At 40.9% G+C, this 21,993-nt stretch overlaps 1 protein-coding gene across 5 annotated transcripts in view; it reads left to right on the top strand.

Moving 5' to 3' along the window:
- The window catches only part of LOC130283471 (uncharacterized WD repeat-containing protein alr3466-like), a 141,710-nt gene that overhangs the window by 7,257 nt on the left and 112,460 nt on the right, over positions 1 to 21,993 (top strand). For all 5 annotated transcript variants that reach the window (XM_056533055.1, XM_056533053.1, XM_056533052.1 and 2 more), the window contains exons 3-7: positions 6,655 to 6,758; positions 10,803 to 10,948; positions 15,399 to 15,531; positions 17,194 to 17,312; positions 17,713 to 17,796. In XM_056533055.1, coding sequence (XP_056389030.1) covers positions 6,655 to 6,758; positions 10,803 to 10,948; positions 15,399 to 15,531; positions 17,194 to 17,312; positions 17,713 to 17,796 — 586 coding nt within the window. The remainder of the gene's footprint in view (positions 1 to 6,654; positions 6,759 to 10,802; positions 10,949 to 15,398; positions 15,532 to 17,193; positions 17,313 to 17,712; positions 17,797 to 21,993) is intronic.

Below are 21,993 nucleotides of genomic sequence, written 5' to 3'. Positions count from 1 at the left end.
AAGCATCGGAAAAAACTAAAGGAGAAGCATTATCGATACCAGGGGTGAAAAAGGATACCCCATTCCAGTTAGTCAAAAATGTATGCCACATAGCAAAATCGGCAATCGCTTGTTTATCAAATATGACTACGTCGTTTTGGCCAGGCACAGAATTCATGGCGTCTAACAACCTGGAAACAAAACTCCTACCCTGTGGAATTACACGCATGGCAAAGTTCAGCATGCCGAGAATGGATTGCAGCTGTACCTTGGTCACCCGGGGTGAATTGACAAGATCATGCATGGCCTGTCTAATACGTGAGAGCTTGTCGAGCGGTAATCGGGCTTCCATGACCTGTGTGTCTAGAACAATACCTAAGAAAGTCAGTGACTTGCAAGGGCCCTCAACTTTTTTGTCTGACACCGGAACCGCCAGTTGCTGGAATACTGCTAACGAGGTTGTCAAGTCCCTGGGGCACACGTTACCTGGCTCAATAAACAAAAAATCGTCCAAGTAGTGGATGACATGGGAACAGTCAAACCTGTTTTCCAGGAGCCAGTGTAGGGATTGCGCAAATTTATCAAATAACCAAGGACTACTCCTGGAACCAAAAGTTAACTTAACAGCAAAATAATACTTGTCGCGCCATTTAATACCGTGCCACTTCCATAGCTGAGGCATAATAGGCAGGAGCTTAAAGGCATCGGAAATATCGATCTTAGACAGCCACGTGTAACCGCCCATGCTCAGTATGACCGCTATTGCCTCATCTATGGAAGCATATTTCAGAGAGAACTCTTCAGCGGGAATAAGAGAGTTTAAACTAGGTGTGTGTGCAGAGTAAGGGGCGGACAAATCATAAATTAAACGAAGTTTATTACTGAATTTCCCAGCCACCAACCCCAATGGACTAACTCTCCAAACGTCAAAGGGGGGCTCATCAAACGGACCAATAACAAAACCCTTGTCTATTTCAGCTTGTATCAGGGTATCAACAGCCCTAGGGTCCCTTAGAGCAGAACGTAAATTGTCACACTCATACGTAGCAGAGGGTAAAGTAATGAAACCTGTGTGGAAACCTGACCGGAATCCATTAATCAAAAACTGAACAAAACACCTATCTGGATGATCAGCAAGAAAATGTTCTAAACACAACACGTCTATCACTGCTAGTCATGCTTTCGACTTCTGTGGACAACTGGCCTTAGGATGGGCCCTGAAACAGAATGCACAGACATGTAAAAGTCTACACTGGTTATAATTGCAAGACCCAAAATTGAAATTATTGCAAATTTGAGATTTACCAAGATACTTGATGGGCCTACCTAACTTGTCAATCAAGCCCGAGTGTTTCTGATTCCTAGGCTGAAATGTGGGTGAAGACGTGCCGGGATTTACCTCGGATGAGGAATTAACAGTATTGCACCATTCAGTGGTATGGGCGATGGACTGACACCGAGAGCAAACGGGGGCTTTAAGACCTGCAAAATGATTGCAGAAAATCTCGGTGTCAACCAACGCCCAATTAACTGTATAGTTGTACTGCACTAGAGCTGCCGCCGCCTTAGCTGAAAATGACTTATGATAATCATAAAACGTGAACCCACCATATTTATGAGCTAACTCTGTGACTTTGAACAGATACATGTCAAGCTCTTCACGTCTTTCTGGCTTGACTGAGCATAAAACGTCACGATAAATGGCGAACGCCATACTGAATTCAGCTAATGTAAGCTTGCGACTTAACCTTACATCTTTTGCTTTCAGAATGACCGACACCTCACCGCAAGCAATAGTCTTGTTCTCGGAAACATCATGAGACGCAATAAGCAAGGAAGCGAGATTAACATCCTTACCATCAAGAATGTCCTTCTTCAGATTAGTCGGGATAAAATGAGCTGGCGCGACATTTGGCACGAGCATATTAAGTCCAACCGGTAACACTGAAGCCTGCGGGGTAGCAGAAACCTGAGGGGGAACGGAAGTGTGTGGAATGGCCGAAGTCAAACCCACCACTGGGGCCGGAGCGGGAGCCTCCGAACTCTTACATTCCAAGGTATCAACTCTAGAGCACAGCGAGTTAATTAACGTATGCAACTGCAAGATGGACGTATTGAGTGTCTGCATGGACACTTCTTCACTGCTAGGGCCTGCTTGATCGCAGGGTCCCGAGTGCTCAGAGACCAATAAACGATAAAGTTCCGCCTTGCGGGCAGTAGCCGGGAACGGGATGCCTTTGCGGACGAGTTCAGCCGTCAGTTTAGGAATGGTCCAGTTACGAAGAGATGGGATGCTACCCAGATCCGATGTTCTAGCGACATTGTCCAGAACAGAAGCTGCATCTTCAATGTCTGAAGCGTGAGACATTTCTGAAATTAGATATACAACAATCAAATCCTGACCCAAGGGACAACCAAAAAATGAAATACACCTGTCAGAGCAAGACTAACCCGGAAATCAAAACCACTGCCACCACAGAATCGGACTAGAAAGTGAAGAGTACCGAGTGGTGACTAGACACATGCTAACAGCGTGACACGTAAAGTTACTCGTGACTAACGAACCCCTTGGCCCAAAGACGTGATGAGCAGGGGATAAAGAGCACACCCAAGGACGTGATGGGTAACGAACTAAGACATGAATACCTGGACTTCCGGAAGCCTAAAACAGACCGCACCTTGACAACTGGGTTATGACGGTCAATCTCGACACGAACAGGCGCTGGAACAACGTAGAAGCTGAAACGAGGCGAGACCACCAGGATGAACACTGCGAGCCAAAAGGAGAACCGTATGAAGAGAATGTTTACCATAACTAACCCAAAAAATGGACTGCACATACCTGTACCGAGGGTGGTAAGCCAACACGAAATTCACGACAGCAGACGTTTAAGCCACAAGAGCGTGCGTGGACAACTGCTGAATAAACACACAGGCATATAACTTAACAACACATAGGCTAAGGCAGATCCACACGAGGACCCAAAGACGAGTTGAGTCGGTGGAAAGGCTGGAATAACGTAGAAGCTGAAGCGAGGCGAGACCACCAGAATGAACACTGCGAGTTAAAGGAGAACCGTAAGAAGAGAATGTTTACCATAACTAACCCAAAAATGGACTGCACATACCTGTACCGAGGGTGGTAAGCCAACACGAAGTTCACGACAGCAGACGTATAAGCCACAAGAGCGTGCGTGGACAACTGCTGAATAAAACACACCGGCATATAACTTAACAACACACAGGGTAGGGCAGATCCACACGAGGACCCAAAGACGAGTTGAGTCGGTGGAAAGGACATGAACCGAGCCCCAAAGGGCGAGTTGGGGGAAGAGAAAACAACTTGCATAAACATAAATATTTTTTTTTTTTTTTTTTTAATTAACACCTATATACATATATGCAAAATTCCAAATATACCCTTTCATCTCTTTTACCTAAAAACGACCGGGCCAAGGACAGCGAAGTAGCGTAAAGATGAACTTTGAGCCTTACTGAGCTAGTAAGACAATAGTCTAATGAAGGAGGTAGAACGTGAAAACAAGAACAAGGGCAAGGGTAAACCCACCACATAACTAAACAGGTACAGGTGTGGATCAACACCTACAAGGCGCTTAGTGAGGCTATGACGAAGGATTTAGCTAGTAACACGACAAAAACACTTAACCAGGTAAAAGAGTAACCATAGGAGCACAGGAACAACAGAACAGCAGCGCACATTGAAGACCATGCTACAAGCCAGGCAAACTAATTTAGGAACAACCGCCTTATTCACTACCACAACAAGTTAGAGTAAAACGGTACCAAACAACGAGCAAAGTAAATAACTACGACTAGCAATAAATATCATGAAGCAATAAATACCATGAAGACAGAGGCGAAACAGCGGAAGGCAAATTGACCATGTGAGAACAGAATTATAGTACCAGACAATAGCGGAGCATATAATGGTAGTGTATCAGCAGCATATGCAACAGACTCATGAGTTAAAACATGACTAATACGGACCAATGTATGCGGCCGAAGTGTAGATACGAGCAATAGTGTAAAACACATGGAATATGAAACAGATTAGGTATATGAGAAGCAACTGCGGAACAAACGCGTCAACCAGTGAAATAAACAGCAGGGACATCTGTGACACATTAATGAAGCGTGACCAGTAGACAACGAGTACTGACACTAAGACTAACACCTGGAACTACAAGACTATAATACCTACAGTATATAAACAAGCACCCAACATGCAGAGCTGAGCCGCAGGAACAGCTGTGACACATTAAAGAAGCGTCCTGACCAGTAGACAACGTGTACTGACACTAAGACTAACACCTGGAACTACAAGACTATAATACCTACAGTATGCAAACAAGCACCCAGCATGCAGAGCTGAGCCGCAGGAGGTGTGTAACGAACTAGCTGCCGGCTGAGACTGGCGACCGAATAAGAAAGTCGGCATGCGTAAGGCAGCGGAACGGGACGGGAGAATACCGCGGAGCTCCGAAGGACATATGCTCTGCAAGGTAATTCCCGCTGTCACCTCCCCCAGCCAGCACCAAACATCTGAAAAGAAACCCCCCGACATGCGCCGGGAGCGCACAACGTAGCTCAGCAGCCCGCTACGGCTGCTGAACAACAACACCAACATGCTAAAGGCAGGGCACGGGGGACTCATACGAGACACGTGCCCCCCGGACTCCTGTAGTCACTCTCCGGACCTTAACTAACCTGAAATGACGTGCGCACAGGAACGAACACGAGGCTGGAGAGACTCCCCACGGCGTCTGACGTCACGGACTCCAAACAACGCGAGAGCCGCGGCGCACTGAACACAGGGAGCCGCGGCTTTTAAGCGCAAGTACCGCCCCTCCCACAAACACAGGTTAAGTGACTGAGTCAATTAACCTTCGCACATATATATATATATAGCATTGTGATACCTTTTATCAGATTAAATGTTTAATTAATCAGCTCTGGTCTTTGATCTCTAAATATATGAGCTCACCTTTCTGAAGGCAGCTCTGGTGGATACCCAGAGGTCTGGCGGCTTTAACCCTTGCACCATCACACTCTCTCTAGCGTCTTGGCTGGACCGATAGGGTGTGATCGTGACAGTGTGTGACGGTTTTATCACAATTCTTCTGTGATTATCTCCCTAAATTTATTTTTAACAGCATACAAAATTACTCAGGTCTCGGGATTTCCCAGATTCCAGTGAGTTGAGACCTGACATCATTAGTCAGATGATCAGAGGGAGTCTGTCCTGCTTCAGTGCGTGAAGCGACCACTGGGTGGGAGACATATAATTTTGCAATAGCTGTAGGCACCCTGATTAGAAAACACTGGTCTATTGCATTGAAGGGATCACACGTGTGTTTTAATGGGTGGGGTGGCTGATGTGTGGGAGGGAGGAAAGTGCCAAATCAGGAATAACAATAGCTAAATTTTAAACCTTTAATTACAAAAATCTTTTCCTTATTACAGAATAACGTACACAAATCCCCATAAAAAACAGTAGATATCAATTATTTCACAAAGTGCAATAGTAATAGGGACAATCCCCCGTAATACATGCCTCACCCAGGCATGTATTACGGGGGATTGTCCCTATTACTATTGCACTTTGTGAAATAATTGATATCTACTGTTTTTTATGGGGATTTGTGTACGTTATTCTGTAATAAGGAAAAATTTTTTGTAATTAAAGGTTTAAAATTTAGCTATTGTTATTCCTGATTTGGTAGTTTAAAGTTAGCTAATATTGATCTATATATCAGTGATTGTTGTTGGAGGGAGGAAAGTGACCTCATACTTACAAATTATGGAACAATGGGATGTGTAGTTTAGAGAACGAAATTTAACAGGAAATACTCAGTTCTGGCAGGGACGTACTACTAAAATCACCTTATGGTGGATAACCCCTTTAATCTATGGTCCTTTTTTGTGGTTTGGTTTATTGGTAGGTTAAATATTTGATCAGTTGGTGTCTGATCCTGAGTCAGGAGGCCCCTATACACAAGAAAGGGGGTCTCACCACCTTTTCTCTAAAGGCCTTGAAGGGGTTGTCCCACTAAACTTTATCCTCTGGGTACAAGACTGCTGGAACCCCAGTGATCATGAGAATGGGGAGTCCGATTTCTACCATCTAAATGGAACAGCCATCATGTGCACAACCCCTGCAGCTCTCGTTCAGCATCGTCCGGTTTCCCAATACTCCTGTCTTCTTTCTGCTTGTGAGACAAAAGCTTGTTGGAGGACGTGTCCACTCAGCCAATCACTGACCACAGCGGTGTCCCGTCTCGGCTGAGTGGGATAGTCCAGCAACAAGCATGATAAAGACAGACGCATTGGGGTACTGGACAGAGCTGAACAGGAGCTGAAGGGAACGCGATAGGTAAGTATTGTTTTTTATTCTATCTCTTACATGGCCCACCACTAGGTTTTTAGTTTTTTTTTTTTTTATGCTAGCACGGGAATCTCCACTTTAATATATGCATCATAATGTATTTTGCAGTAACAATTGATAAAATTACTGTTGACTGAACATCAAAAAACAGATACTTATAGGGGGGAGACCCTTAGTGAGAGTCCGCACTCTATAATGTCCGTATATCAGCTGTTGGAGAAGCTAATTCATGTATAACAATGATCTGACTGTCGCCTTCTTGCGTTTAGGTTGCACAGAAACATGAGCTGCGGAGACTTGTAGAGGAATTGTTATCTCGGACTGTGGACGAGGAACCCCAGGAGGAACATGTGGAGACAAGTGGAGATTGCAGGTATTTCATACAATGACATACAGTGTATACCTGCTTCTGGGGTTATACCCATGACATGTGATCCAGAACAGGTTACATCACACTGGCCATATCTGTTAGATAGAATACCAATTTGGACCGGGTCCATTGTAAATCTGATGTCTGTTCTATGAGGACACATGAATGACAGTATACAATAAGGTTCCTTAATGACTGCTGTAGAAAACAGAATTTTAGTATTTAGCTCTCAGGCTGTATGAAGGGAAGCTGAGGATTTGGAGCTTTGTTTCCTACCCCTGTAAAGCTCAGAATGTCTGTGTTACAGCCTGCGCTCCGGCCGCACATGTCAACCACGAGCGCATTGTCCCTGCTCCCGGCGTGGCCGGGATTTGCATCGCGGGACGTGCCCGCATGCGAATCCTGGCCCGTCACTTACCTTGCTCGTCTGCCACCTTCCCCACTGTGTCTCAGCTCCGGCGCGTGTGTCCCCGTCTCCTAGGGCGCGCGTGCGCCGGAGCTTTGAAATTTAAAGGGCCAGTACGCCCATAATGATGTGTAACACCTGACACTACTCTATAAGTCCCTGCACCTCCCACACTTCTCTGCCGGATCTTCAGTGCCATTTGCCTGAGAGAAAACGCACCCATTGCCTGTTTTGCCATTCCCGCGTATCCAGACCTTCCTGCTAAGTTTTTTGACTACGAACCTTTGCCGCCTGCCTTGACCTTCTGCTACATTTGACTACGCTACAACCTCATCCTTCAGTACCTCGCCTTGCCCAATTACCTGTGTGGTCGAGCCGTGTCAGGGGTAGCGACCTGGGTGTCGCCTGCCGCAGCAATCACATCCTGCCTTGCGGAGGGCTCTGGTGAATACCAGCGGCACCTTAGACTCCGCTCCCCGATGCGGTCCGAGTCATCAGCCTCTCAGGTGGAGGATCCACTTCCAGCTCCATGACAGCCTACATCCTGGTTCGTGACAGTCTGACCTAAAAACAACATGATGATAAGCGAAGGAGGTATACTTCACTATTTACATCCAGTAAAGTGGAACATATCTCCTCTACACCTGTTGTGATATAACCCCAAGTACCCAGGTTTTGTCGATTGATGGACACACAATGAAGACAATAGCGCTTGTCTGCTGTATGGGAGACATTGGCCCTGATTTACTATTGTAAACCTGACATGTTTTGTCGGGTTGCGCAACAGATTCTGAAGCATTGTGAGCAAACCCGAAAAAGAGTGGTGTCTGTCGTGAATGTTGCGTGGTCACAGAAAAGGGGGTGTGTCCCCAAATTTTTCACCAAAAAAAAAAACCAACAACATATTTACTTAGGTTTCCACAGAAAATGTAGTGGATTTCAGCTGAGGAAAACCCGAAAGATCAGAGCAGGTGGGGAAAAAAATGGAAAATGTAGAGAAAAGTGCAAAATGTAGGGAAACCTTAGTTAAAGGGGTATTCCAGGCAAAACCTTTTTTTATATATATATATCAACTGGCTCCGGAAAGTTTAACAGATTTGTAAATTACTTCTATTAAAAAATCTTAATCCTTCCAATAGTCATTAGCTTCTGAAGTTTTCTGTCTAACTGCTCAATGATGATGTCACGTCCCGGGAGCTGTGCATGATGGGAAAATATCCCCATAGGAATGTAGGAACTGCACAGCTCCTGGGACGTGAGTCATCAGAGAGCAGTTAGACAGAAAACAACAACTCAACTTCAGAAGCTAATAACTATTGGAAGGATTAAGATTTTTTAATAGAAGTAATTTACAAATCTGTTTAACTTTCCGGAGCCAGTTGATATATAAAAAAAAGTTTTGGCCTGGAAAGTTTTGGCCCCTTTAATAGCGTGAAAAAAAAATTATAGGGAACTAAAACCCACAAAGAAAGCTACACAACACTCTTAGTAAATCAGGGCCATTGTTCCTTTGATTAGGTCAGTGGTCCCCAAACTGTGGCCCTCCAGATGTTGCTAAACTACAATTCCCAGCATGCCTGGACAGCCGTTGGCTGTCCAGGCATGCTGGGAGTTGTAGTTTTGCAACATCTGGAGGGCCACAGTTTGGGGACCACTGGATTAGGTGTTACACAGTCAAGGCATGCGTGGCTATCTGCTGCTTTCCCCTTACTGTCAATATGGGGAAGCTGTAGTGTGAAGTCATGGTGACCCCCATTTACATATACTATGCTGTAATCACACTGACAGCTTTTATTGATCATATTTTAATGCCATGTTATTGAAGAAAGAGTGTCATGGACTAACTATTCACACCGTACAGTGTTTCCCAACCAGGGTGCCTGCAGCTGTTCAAAACTAGAACTCCCAGCATGTCCGGATAGCCTACGAGTTGTAGTTTTGCAACAGCTGGAGGCACTTTGGTTGGAAAACACTGACACTATAGAATGTAATGCTTTAAGTTCCAGTGAAGCCTAAGGCCACCCCTTCAGCGAAAATCAGCCAAACTTTATTATTTCGGGGCAACTGGCCAACCACCTAATGTGTTAAAGTTTACGTCTCTCTGCCTACTCAGAATATATTCATACTTTGCCAAACCAAGAGTGCATGTGAGGGTTGGGAGAGATAGCTATTAGCTAAATGAATGTTGTATATAAAATGTATAGCCAGCTTAAAGGGGTTCTCCACCATAAGGTGATTTTAGTAAGTACCTGGCAGACAGTAATGGACATGCTTAGGAAGGATCTGCGCTTGTCTTGGGGCTAAATGGCTATGTTGTGAGATTACCATAACACTGTGGCTATCTATTTGTGAACTGGTATTTCCTGTTTGAGTTTTCTTCTTTTGCCTACAAATCCCACAATTCCATTTTCCTCCCTCCCACACATCAGCCACCCCACCCATTGAAACATAAATGAGCTGCATCCATTCAAAAGACCTGTGGTTTTCAATCAGGGTGCCTACAGCTGTTGCATTCGTTGCAGATTGATCTCTCTCCATCCAAGCGATGGCTCCACCCATTGAAGCAGACAGGCTCCCCGTCATCAGCTGACTAGTGAGTCAGGTCTCGGCCCCACAGCAACCTGGGAAAAATCTGAGACAACAGTCATTTTGTATGCTGATAAAAATAAATATTGGGGTGAAAATCAGAGAAAACCGTCACACACAGGGAAAGTGGGATGAATATGCTAATTTATAAGAACATTTTGTGGATTGAATTTTTTTTCTTGTTTATTTATGTGTATGAACAATGGAAAATAATAAAGATTTATTTAAAAATGAAAAAAAAAAATATTGACCGGTCAGAAGTTTTTACTACTGATAGCGACACGTTTACTTATTTTCAGTGCAAAGAAAAGCATCTCACATAAGAACAATATTGCAAAGTAAATAGATTTTCCTATCATGGAGGCTATAGGCAGTGCAAGCCGCTTGATGCCTATACAATAGTGTACATTGGAGCCTCGTGTTGGTGTTCTATGTCTGAAATTGCTCTCACCCTCCGACAGAAATAAAAATTAAGATCTGACTAAAGACTAAGCTTGGGAAACTTAAAGGGGTATTCCAGGCCAAAACTTTTTTTTTATATATCAACTGGCTCCGGAAAGTTAAACAGATTTGTAAATTACTTCTATTAAAAAATCTTAAAGGGGTTATCCAGGAAAAAACTTTTGTGTATATATATATATCAAATGGCTCCAGAAAGTTAAACAGATTTGTAAATTACTTCTATTAAAAAATCTTAATCCTTTCAGTACTTATGAGCTTCTGAAGTTAAGGTTGTTCTTTTCTGATGACACCTGTCTCAGGAAACGCCCAGTTTAGAAGAGGTTTGCTATGGGGATTTGTACTAAACTGGGCGTTTCCCGAGACAGGTGTCATCAGAAAAGAGCCAGGTGATATATATAAAAAAATGTTTTTGCCTGGAATACCCCTTTAAAAGCTAATGGGGAAAGGTGCATGGGAAGATCACTGAGAATCCATTCTGTTTGATTGGTGATGGTCCCAGCTCATGGATTCCTATGATCCGTACACACTCATACACATCTCATGCAGCTCTTCCCATACGTTGCTCTTTCACTGATGTCCTCTTGCTTTTGTAGAGCAGCGTCGATTTCCCAGCCAGACCCAGACATCCAGCCGAGCCTTCAACCTGCAACAGCATCTAAACGAAAAAAACACAAAGCTACCTCACAAGCACGAACAGCGCTTCCAGATGAGACACCGCGCTCCGCAGGACGTCTTACAGGTTTGTTAAATATTCATTTAAAGATCTTTTGCGTCTGAAATAATAATAATAATAAAAAATCCCCAGTATATGAATCCTCCAGTCGTCATATCCTTTTAAGTTGTTAAATTCATGTTCTTTCTGTGTCTGGAAAAGCTGGGTGAATATACCAATAAAGCTACACTCATCTTTTTTCATTCTTTTCAATGGTGAAACTTGTTTTGGAGATGTCATCACATAACCTGAGAGATTTGTCATTCAGCCATCTGAAAAGCTGATTGAGTGTTCGTGAGATCTGTAATGGTTTATTGATTGTCTTCTGCTCTCTGTTATCAGACGTTTCAGGCTGGGGAGAGGATGACTGTAGTGTCCTTCAAAGGGATGACTGATGGGACGTCCAAAAGCCTCCCCTCCTCCATAGTCACTACTTTATGTCACATATCTCCAGTGTCGAAGCTCCAGAGACATTACATCATATGTGATTGATATCAGCCGCTCCTCTTATAACGTTGCTGTATTTTAGGTTTATTGGAACGCCATCCAATTTAAAGTGTCCTCTATGTAACTTACATGGCCACAGCCAGCAGATAGCTGTTGCCACGGCTTCCCAGTTAAAGGGGTACTCCACTGGAAAACTTTTTTTTTGTAAATCAACTGCTGCCAGAAAGTTAAACAGATTTGTAAATTACTTCTATTAAAAAAATATTAATCCTTCCAGTACTTATCAGCTGCTGTTACGCTCCACAGGAAGTTCTTTTCTTTTTGAATTTCCTTTCTGCCTGACCACAGTGCTCTCTGCTGACATCTCTGTCCATTTAAAGAACTGTGCAGAGCAGGAGAGGTTTGCTATGGGGATTTGCTCCTACTCTGGACAGTTCCTGACATGGACAGATGTGTCAGCAGAGAGCACTGTGGTCAGACAGAAAGGAAATTCAAAAAGAAAAGAACTTCCTGTGGAGCATAACAGCAGCTGATAAGTACTGGAAGGATTAAGATTTTTAATCAGCTGCTGTTACGCTCCACAGGAAGTTCTTTTCTTTTTGAATTTCCTTTCTGCCTGACCACAGTGCTCTCTGCTGACACCTCTGTCCATTTTAGGAACTGTCCAGAGCAGGAGAGGTTTTCTATGGGGATTTTCTCCTTCTCTGGACAGTTCCTAAAATGGACAGAGGTGTCAGCAGAGAGCACTGGGGTCAGACAGAAAGGAAATTCAAAAAGAAAATAACTTCCTCTGGAGCATAGAGCAGCAGATAAGTACTGGAAGGATTAAGATTTTTCAATAGAAGTAATTTACAAATCTGTTTAACTTTCTGGCACCAGTTGAGTAAAGAATAAAATAAAATAAATTCAGTGGAGTATCCCTTTAAAGGGGTTGTGCAGCACTTTTCTCTCCCACCAAATCTGACATCAGACATGAACACACTCTGCTTCATGCTGGGTGGGCCAGTTCCTGAGGTAGCTATCTGAAGCCCGGCAGGTATTGTTTATGTGTCCTATTAATTACCTATGGGGAAATGGATTAAAGGGGTATTCCAGGAAAAAACTTTTTTTTATATATCAACTGGTTCCAGAAAGTTAAACAGATTTGTAAATTACTTCTATTAAAAAATCTTAATCCTTTCAGTACTTATGAGCTTCTGAAGTTAAGGTTGTTCTTTTCTGTCTAAATCCTCTCTGATGACACCTGTCTCGGGAAACACCCAGTTTAGAAGCAAATCCCCATAGTAAACCTCTTCTAAACTGGGCGGTTCCCGAGACACGTGTCATCAGAGATTACTTAGACAGAAAAGAACAACCTAAACTTCAGAAGCTCATAAGTACTGAAAGGATTAAGATTTTTTAATAGAAGTAATTTACAATTCTGTCTAACTTTCTGGAGCCAGTTGATATATATATATATATAAAAGTTTTTTCCTGGATAACCCCTTTAATTGCCTTGATGTGCTCGCCCCACCTAGTGTGCAGCTCCTTTTCTCGGGTCGCCTCATTGGGGAACCTTGAAGCATGGATCCTGGTGGCAGTAGAAAGATTGCTGCTCTGGGCTCAATATGTCACATTGCTGCTCAGCCAATCACTGGCTGAGACTGGACATGGCTGTGTCAAGTGACTCACTTAGTGCAGCGTTTCCCTGACCAGGGTGCCTCCAGCTGTTGCAAAACTACAACCCCCAGCATGCTCGGACAGCCGAAGGCTGTCCGAGCTGCTGGGGGTTGTAGTTTTGCAACAGCTGGAGGCATCCTGATTGGGAAACACTGACTTAGGGGCACTGTGACGCATCGACTCCAGCACTAGGAAGAGGATCGCATCGGAGACTGGAGTAGCGATAACGGAGGAGCTTGGGAGGTAAGTAAAGACAGAAAACCTGGGCATCTTGCTAACAAAAAAAACCCACCTTTTTGCTAAAGTACCCCTTTAATGGCCTTTCTCTAGGCACCCCCCACCCATCAGCTGACTGAAGGGCTATAGCAAACTAATGAGCACCTCGTCCCTTTTATTGTTTGCTTAGCACTGTGACATATGTTTTAGTAGTGTCTTTACCTGGTACTACAACTATTCCTTTTCAGCCTGCTACCAAATGTATAGAGCGGTGCCTGGTAAAGTGGTAGATGGCGAACCAATGACTGGTTTTACCACAGCCCCCGGCAGTCAGACCTCCTCAGATCCTTAGTGTGGCAGAGCACCCACTTACAGCTGCTTATGTCTCTTGAGAACAAAAGGATTGGCTGTTGAATTTTAACAGGGCTGATCGCACATAGGAATATTCATTTACCCCATCATCAACACAGGTATACTGTCCTTAAAGGGTTACTCCAATGGAAACCTTTTTTTTTTATTTTTTTTATTTTTTTTAAATCAATTGGTGCCAGAAAGTTAAACAGATTTGTAAATTACTTCTATTAAAAAAAAAATCTTAATCCTTCCAGTATTTATTAGCTGCTGAATACTACAGAGGGAATTATTTTCTTTTTGGAACACAGAGCTCTCTGCTGACATCATGACCACGGTGCTCTCTGCTGACATCTCTGTCCATTTTAGGAACTGTCCAGAGCAGCATATGTTTGCTATGGGGATTTTCTCCTACTCTGGAGAGTTCTTGAAATGGGCAGAGATGTCAGCAGAGAGCACTGTGGTCATGATGTCAGCAGAGAGCTCTGTGTTCCAAAAAGAAAAGAATTTCCTCTGTAGTATTCAGCAGCTAATAAGTACTGGAACGATTAAGATTTTTTTTAATAGAAGTAATTTACAAATCTGTTTAACTTTCTGGCACCAGTTGATTTAAAAAAAAAAAAAATTCCCACTGGAGTACCCCTTTAAAAAGGTACTCCGGTGGAAAAAAAATGTTTTCCAATTAACTGGTGCTAGAAAGTTATACAGATTTTGTAAATTACTTCTATTTAAAAATATTAATCTTTCCAGTACTTATCAGCTGCTGTATACTCCAGAGGAAGTTGTGTTGTTCTTTCCAGTCTGACCACAGCGCTCTCTGCTGCCACCTCTGTCTGTGTTAGGAACTGTCCTGAGAGAGGTTTGCTATGAAGATTTGCTCCTGCTCTAAACAGGTCCTGATACAGACAGAGGTGTCAGCAGAGAGCACGGTGGTTCGACTGGTAAGAACTACACAACTTCCTCTGAAGTATACAGCAGCTATTAAGTACTGGAAGGATTAAGATTTTTAAATAGAAATAATTCACAAATCTGTTAAACTTTTTGGCACTACTTGATTTGATTTTTTCCCCCCTCCAAAATACCCCTTTAAGTGTATGCACATACACTTGAATATTTAATAATTTGCCTCCTATCTAGTCTCTGGATTAATAATTTATTTTTTCTTAAAGGGGTTTTCCAGGAAAAAAACTTTTTTTTATTTTTTTTATATCAACTGGCTCCAGAAAGTTAAACAGATTTGTAATTACTTCTATTAAAAAAATCTTAATCCTTCCAATAATTATCAGCTGCTGAAGTTGAGTTGTTCTTTTCTATATGGCAACAGTGCTCTCTGCTGACATCTCTGCTTGTCTCGGGAACTGCACAGAGTAGAAGAGGTTTGCTATGGGGATTTGCTTCGACTCTGGACAGTTCCCGAGACAGGTGTCATCAGGGAGCACTTAGACAGAAAAGAACAACTCAACTTCAGCAGCTCATAAGTACTAAAAGGATTAAGATTTTTTTTTATAGAAGTAATTTACAAATCTGTTTGACTTTCTTTTTTTATTCTCGATAACCTCTTTAAATCTGTTACATGCAAACATTTTACAATTCAATGTAATAATTTAGAATCTAATAATAATTGTGCTATTTTTATTCAGCCATCTGTAACTCTTCCTTTTTCTCCTTTTCTTGCCATATTCTCCTTCATTCATTTCCATACTCCCTCTGGCTTTTCTTTTTCATGACATGAATTCTCACTCTATCTCATCCACTCTGACACATCCCTCCCGGTTTTAACCCAACTTTTTCATGGCTTTATCAGATTCTGCGTCCGCCTCACTGCACCCTGATCCATATCCACTGCAGAACTCACAGTTCCTTGTTCACAGTTTGGAAGGACACAGCGATCTAGTGACGTGCGTCCTCATTCATGACACATACATCATCTCTGGGAGGTGAGACGCGCAGATCATCTATGTCAGCCATGAAAGAAGAAGATAAAATGTGACCCCCCCCCTGACACATAGACCAGCAACATATATGATTTGGAGTATTCCCCTAATATACATGATAAGACTCCAGTGCTGCATCTATACTACAGTGCGCAGGAGCAACATTCTGTACTTTTTAGGATACACTAGTACTAAACATACACATAAGCCAGGAACTGTAGGATATAACTTAAAGGGGTATTCCAGGAAAAAACTTTTTTTTATATATCAACTGGCTCCAGAAAGTTAAACAGATTTGTAAATGACTTCTATAAAAAAATCTTAATCCTTTCGGTACTTAAAAGGGTGCTCCGCCCCTAGACATCTTATCCTCTATCCAAAGGATAGGGGATAAGATGTCAGATCGCCGGGGTCCAGCTGCTGGGGACCCCGGGGATCGCCGCTGCAGCACCCCGCTATCATTACTGCGCAGAGCAAAATCGCACTGCACGTAATGACTGGCAATACAGGGGCCGGAGAATCGTTACGTCATGGCTCCGCCCCTCGTGACGTCACGGCCCGCCCCCGTCAATACAAGTCTATGGGAAGGGGGCGTGGCGGTCGTCACGCCCCCTGCCATAGACTTGCATTAAGGGGACGGGCCGTGATGTCATGAGGGGCGGAGCCATGACGTCACGCCGCTCCGGCCCCTGTATCGCCCGTCATTACGCACAGAGCGAAAGCGCTCTGTGCAGTAATGATAACACGGTGCCGCAGCAGTGATCCCCCGGGGGTCCCCAGCAGCGGGATTGCGGCGATCTAACATCTTATCCCCTATCCTTTGGATAGGGGATAAGATGCCAGGGGCGGAGTACCCCTATAAGAGCTTCTGAAGTTAAGGTTGTTCTTTTCTGTCTAAGTGCTCTCTGATGACACGTGTCTCGGGAAACGCCCAGTTTAGAAGAGGTTTGCTATGGGGATTTGTACTAAACTGGGCGTTTCCCGAGACAGGTGTCATCAGAGAGCACTTAGACAGAAAAGAACAACCTTAACTTCAGAAGCTCATAATTACTGAAAGGATTAAGATTTTTTAATAGATGTAATTTACAAATCTGTTTAACTTTCTGGAGCCAGTTGATATATAAAAAAAAGTTTTTTTCCTGGAATACCCCTTTAATATCAGCTAAAGCAGTGTTTTCCAACCAGTGTGCATCCACCAGATGCAAAACTACAACTCACAGAATGCTCTGGGAGTAGAGTTCTTCAGATGTTGCAAAACTGCAACTACCAGCATGCCCGGACAGCCAAAGGCTGTCCGGGCATGCTGGAAGTTGTAGTTTTGCAACATCTGGATTTTCAGTGTTTGGAGACCTCTGCTTTATAGGCGTTAAATGTTGCACCACTATAACTACCAGCATGCCCAGACAGCCAACATCTGTCCGGACATGCTGAAAATTGTAGCTTTGCAACCTCTGCTGTAGAGGTCTCCAAACTGTGGACCTTCAGATGTTGCAAGACTGCAACTACCAGCATGCCCGGACAGCCAAAGGCACACTGATTGAGAAATAGTGACTAAAAGTCGAGACCAATCTCTTGCTCCAGGTCAGCGTGTCTGTTCTCATCTCCTGTCCTTTGCCTCCATTTTTCTTTTTCTGCCATCTTTCTTTGCCCTCCATTTTGGCACAGTTGGGACACCTCAGTACGTGTATGGGATGTACACTCCCAGTCAGAGGTCAGGACATTATGTGGCCACACAGAAGGAATCACCTGCCTGGTCATGGTCTACGTGGATGGAACCAAGCTACGTAAGTGATGTCAGGAAAATCTCATAGTTAGATAAAAGCTTTATGTACCATAGGGGCGGACCATGCGGCTGCTCTGGGGCCCTTGGAGAGAGGGGACCCCATAGTCGCTGGTTCCATTCCTTTTTCTGTTGGTAAGAAACTGTGCAGAACTCCAGGGAACTGCATTGTCAGCACATTATTGGGGGTGGTATTGACCAATGGTTCATGGAAAGCAGCGGGAAATAACAGCAGAACTTTGGGGCCCCCCTTTCTTCTATGTACGCCACTGGTTGATAAGCTTAAAAAAGGCTAGGCTCCATTAGGTTCAACCTAAATTTCATGGGGCAGGGTTCAGGGACTGAACAGGTACAGATTTTAATATTTTTATTATTATTTACCGTATTTATTTTTTAACTCTCAGGCTCAGATCTTCTGCCTATTGGAGAACATGTTGTCTGCAGTGGATCGTCCGACAGTAGCATCAAAGTGTGGAGCCTGACCTCAGGTAAGGGGGGAAACATTCAGGGTATGGGGAAAATAAACAGTATATATATATCAGGTATGGGGAAATAAGCAGTATATATATATATCATGTATGGGGAAATAAACAGTATATATATATATATATCAGGTATGGGAAAATAAACAGTATATATATATCAGGTATGAGGAAATAAACAGTATATATATATGAGGTATGGGAAAATAAACAGTATATATATCAGGTATGAGGAAATAAACAGTATATATATATGAGGTATGGGAAAATAAACAGTATATATATCAGGTATGGGGAAATAAACAGTATATATATATCAGGTATGAGGAAATAAACAGTATATATATGAGGTATGGGAAAATAAACAGTATATATATCAGGTATGGGGAAAATAAACAGTATATATATGAGGTATGGGAAAATAAACAGTATATATATAAGGTATGGGGAAATAAACAGTATATATATATGAGGTATGGGAAAATAAACAGTATATATATATGAGGTATGGGAAAATAAACAGTATATATATAAGGTATGGGAAAATAAACAGTATATATATGAGGTATGGGAAAATAAACAGTATATATATGAGGTATGGGAAAATAAGCAGTATATATATATATAAGGTATGGGAAAATAAACAGTATATATATAAGGTATGGGGAAATAAGCAGTATATATATATGAGGTATGGGAAAATAAACAGTATATATACATGAGGTATGGGAAAATAAACAGTATATATATAAGGTATGGGGAAATAAGCAGTATATATATATATAAGGTATGGGAAAATAAACAGTATATATATGAGGTATGGGAAAATAAGCAGTATATATATAAGGTATGGGAAAATAAGCAGTATATATATATATATAAGGTATGGGAAAATAAACAGTATATATATAAGGTATGGGGAAATAAGCAGTATATATATATGAGGTATGGGAAAATAAACAGTATATATACATGAGGTATGGGAAAATAAACAGTATATATATAAGGTATGGGGAAATAAACAGTATATATATATGAGGTATGGGAAAATAAGCAGTATATATATGAGGTATGGGAAAATAAACAGTATATATATGAGGTATGGGAAAATAAACAGTATATATATATGAGGTATGGGAAAATAAGCAGTATATATATAAGGTATGGGAAAATAAACAGTATATAAATGAGGTATGGGAAAATAAACAGTATATATATATGAGGTATGGGAAAATAAACAGTATATAAATGAGGTATGGGAAAATAAACAGTATATATATATGAGGTATGGGAAAATAAACAGTATATAAATGAGGTATGGGAAAATAAACAGTATATATATATGAGGTATGGGAAAATAAACAGTATATATATATGAGGTATGGGAAAATAAACAGTATATATATATATGAGGTATGGGAAAATAAGCAGTATATATATCATGTATGGGGAAATAAGCAGTATATATATATCATGTATGGGGAAATAAGCAGTATATATATAAGGTATGGGAAAATAAACAGTATATATATAAGGTATGGGGAAATAAGCAGTATATATATATGAGGTATGGGAAAATAAACAGTATATATATATGAGGTATGGAAAAATAAACAGTATATATATAAGGTATGGGGAAATAAACAGTATATATATATGAGGTATGGAAAAATAAACAGTATATATATAAGGTATGGGAAAATAAGCAGTATATATATAAGGTATGGGAAAATAAACAGTATATAAATGAGGTATGGGAAAATAAACAGTATATATATATGAGGTATGGGAAAATAAACAGTATATATATATATATGAGGTATGGGAAAATAAGCAGTATATATATCATGTATGGGGAAATAAGCAGTATATATATATCATGTATGGGGAAATAAGCAGTATATATATAAGGTATGGGAAAATAAACAGTATATATATAAGGTATGGGGAAATAAGCAGTATATATATATGAGGTATGGGAAAATAAACAGTATATATATATGAGGTATGGGAAAATAAGCAGTATATATATATGAGGTATGGGAAAATAAACAGTATATATATATGAGGTATGGGAAAATAAACAGTATATATATATAAGGTATGGGAAAATAAACAGTATATATATAAGGTATGGGAAAATAAACAGTATATATATGAGGTATGGGAAAATAAACAGTATATATATGAGGTATGGGAAAATAAACAGTATATATATATATATGAGGTATGGGAAAATAAACAGTATATATATGAGGTATGGGAAAATGAACAGTATATATATGAGGTATGGGAAAATGAACAGTATATATATATATGAGGTATGGGAAAATAAACAGTATATATATGAGGTATGGGAAAATAAACAGTATATATATATATGAGGTATGGGAAAATAAACAGTATATATATGAGGTATGGGAAAATAAACAGTATATATATGAGGTATGGGAAAATAAACAGTATATATATGAGGTATGGGAAAATAAACAGTATATATATGAGGTATGGGAAAATAAACAGTATATATATGAGGTATGGGAAAATAAACAGTATATATATGAGGTATGGGAAATAAACAGTATATATATGAGGTATGGGGAAATAAGCAGTATATATATGAGGTATGGGAAATAAACAGTATATATATATAAGGTATGGGAAATAAACAGTATATATATGAGGTATGGGAAAATAAACAGTATATATATGAGGTATGGGAAAATAAGCAGTATATATATGAGGTATGGGAAATAAACAGTATATATATATAAGGTATGGGAAATAAACAGTATATATATGAGGTATGGGAAAATAAACAGTATATATATGAGGTATGGGAAAATAAACAGTAAATATATTTTCTCCTTGTGATCTCTTTAGGCCCATCCTGCAATCTATTTTCACTTAGTAGAAACATAGAAATACAGAATGTGTCGCCAGTTAAGAACCATTTAGCCCATCTAGTCTGCCCAATATTCTGAATACTAGGGATACTCCCTGGTCTGATCTTATATGAAGGATAGCCTTATACCTATCCCTATCTTATATGAAGGATAGCCTTATACCTATCCCTATCTTATATGAAGGATAGCCTTATGCCTATCCCTATCTTATATGAAGGATAGCCTTATACCTATCTCTATCTTATATGAAGGATAGCCTTATACCTATCCCTATCTTATATGAAGGATAGCCTTATACCTATCCCTATCTTATATGAAGTATAGCCTTATACCTATCTCTATCTTATATGAAGGATAGCCTTATACCTATCCCTATCTTATATGAAGGATAGCCTTGTACCTATCCCTATCTTATATGAAGGATAGCCTTATGCCTATCCCTATCTTATATGAAGGATAGCTTTATGCCTATCCCTATCGTATATGAAGGATAGCCTTATACCTATCTTATATGAGGGATAGCCTTATACCTATCCCTATCTTATATGAAGTATAGCCTTATGCCTATCCCTATCTTATATGAAGGATAGCCTTATACCTATCCCTATCTTATATGAAGGATAGCCTTGTACCTATCCCTATCTTATATGAAGGATAGCCTTATGCCTATCCCTATCTTATATGAAGGATAGCTTTATGCCTATCCCTATCGTATATGAAGGATAGCCTTATACCTATCTTATATGAAGGATAACCTTATACCTATCCCCATCTTATATGAAGGATAGCCTTATACCTATCCCTATCTTATATGAAGGATAGCCTTATACCTATCTTATATGAGGGATAGCCTTATACCTATCCCTATCTTATATGAAGTATAGCCTTATGCCTATCCCTATCTTATATGAAGGATAGCCTTATACCTATCTCTATCTTATATGAAGGATAGCCTTATACCTATCCCTATCTTATATGAAGGATAGTCTTGTACCTATCCCTATCTTATATGAAGGATAGCCTTATACCTATCTTATATGAAGGATAGCCTTATACCTATCCCTATCTTATATGAAGTATAGCCTTATACCTATCTCTATCTTATATGAAGGATAGCCTTATACCTATCCCTATCTTATATGAAGGATAGCCTTGTACCTATCCCTATCTTATATGAAGGATAGCCTTATGCCTATCCCTATCTTATATGAAGGATAGCTTTATGCCTATCTCTATCGTATATGAAGGATAGCCTTATACCTATCTTATATGAGGGATAGCCTTATACCTATCCCTA

The sequence above is a fragment of the Hyla sarda genome, chromosome 7 (assembly GCF_029499605.1).
Source record: "Hyla sarda isolate aHylSar1 chromosome 7, aHylSar1.hap1, whole genome shotgun sequence".
Lineage (NCBI taxonomy): Eukaryota > Metazoa > Chordata > Amphibia > Anura > Hylidae > Hyla > Hyla sarda.
This window is presented reverse-complemented; position numbering and strand designations above follow the sequence as displayed.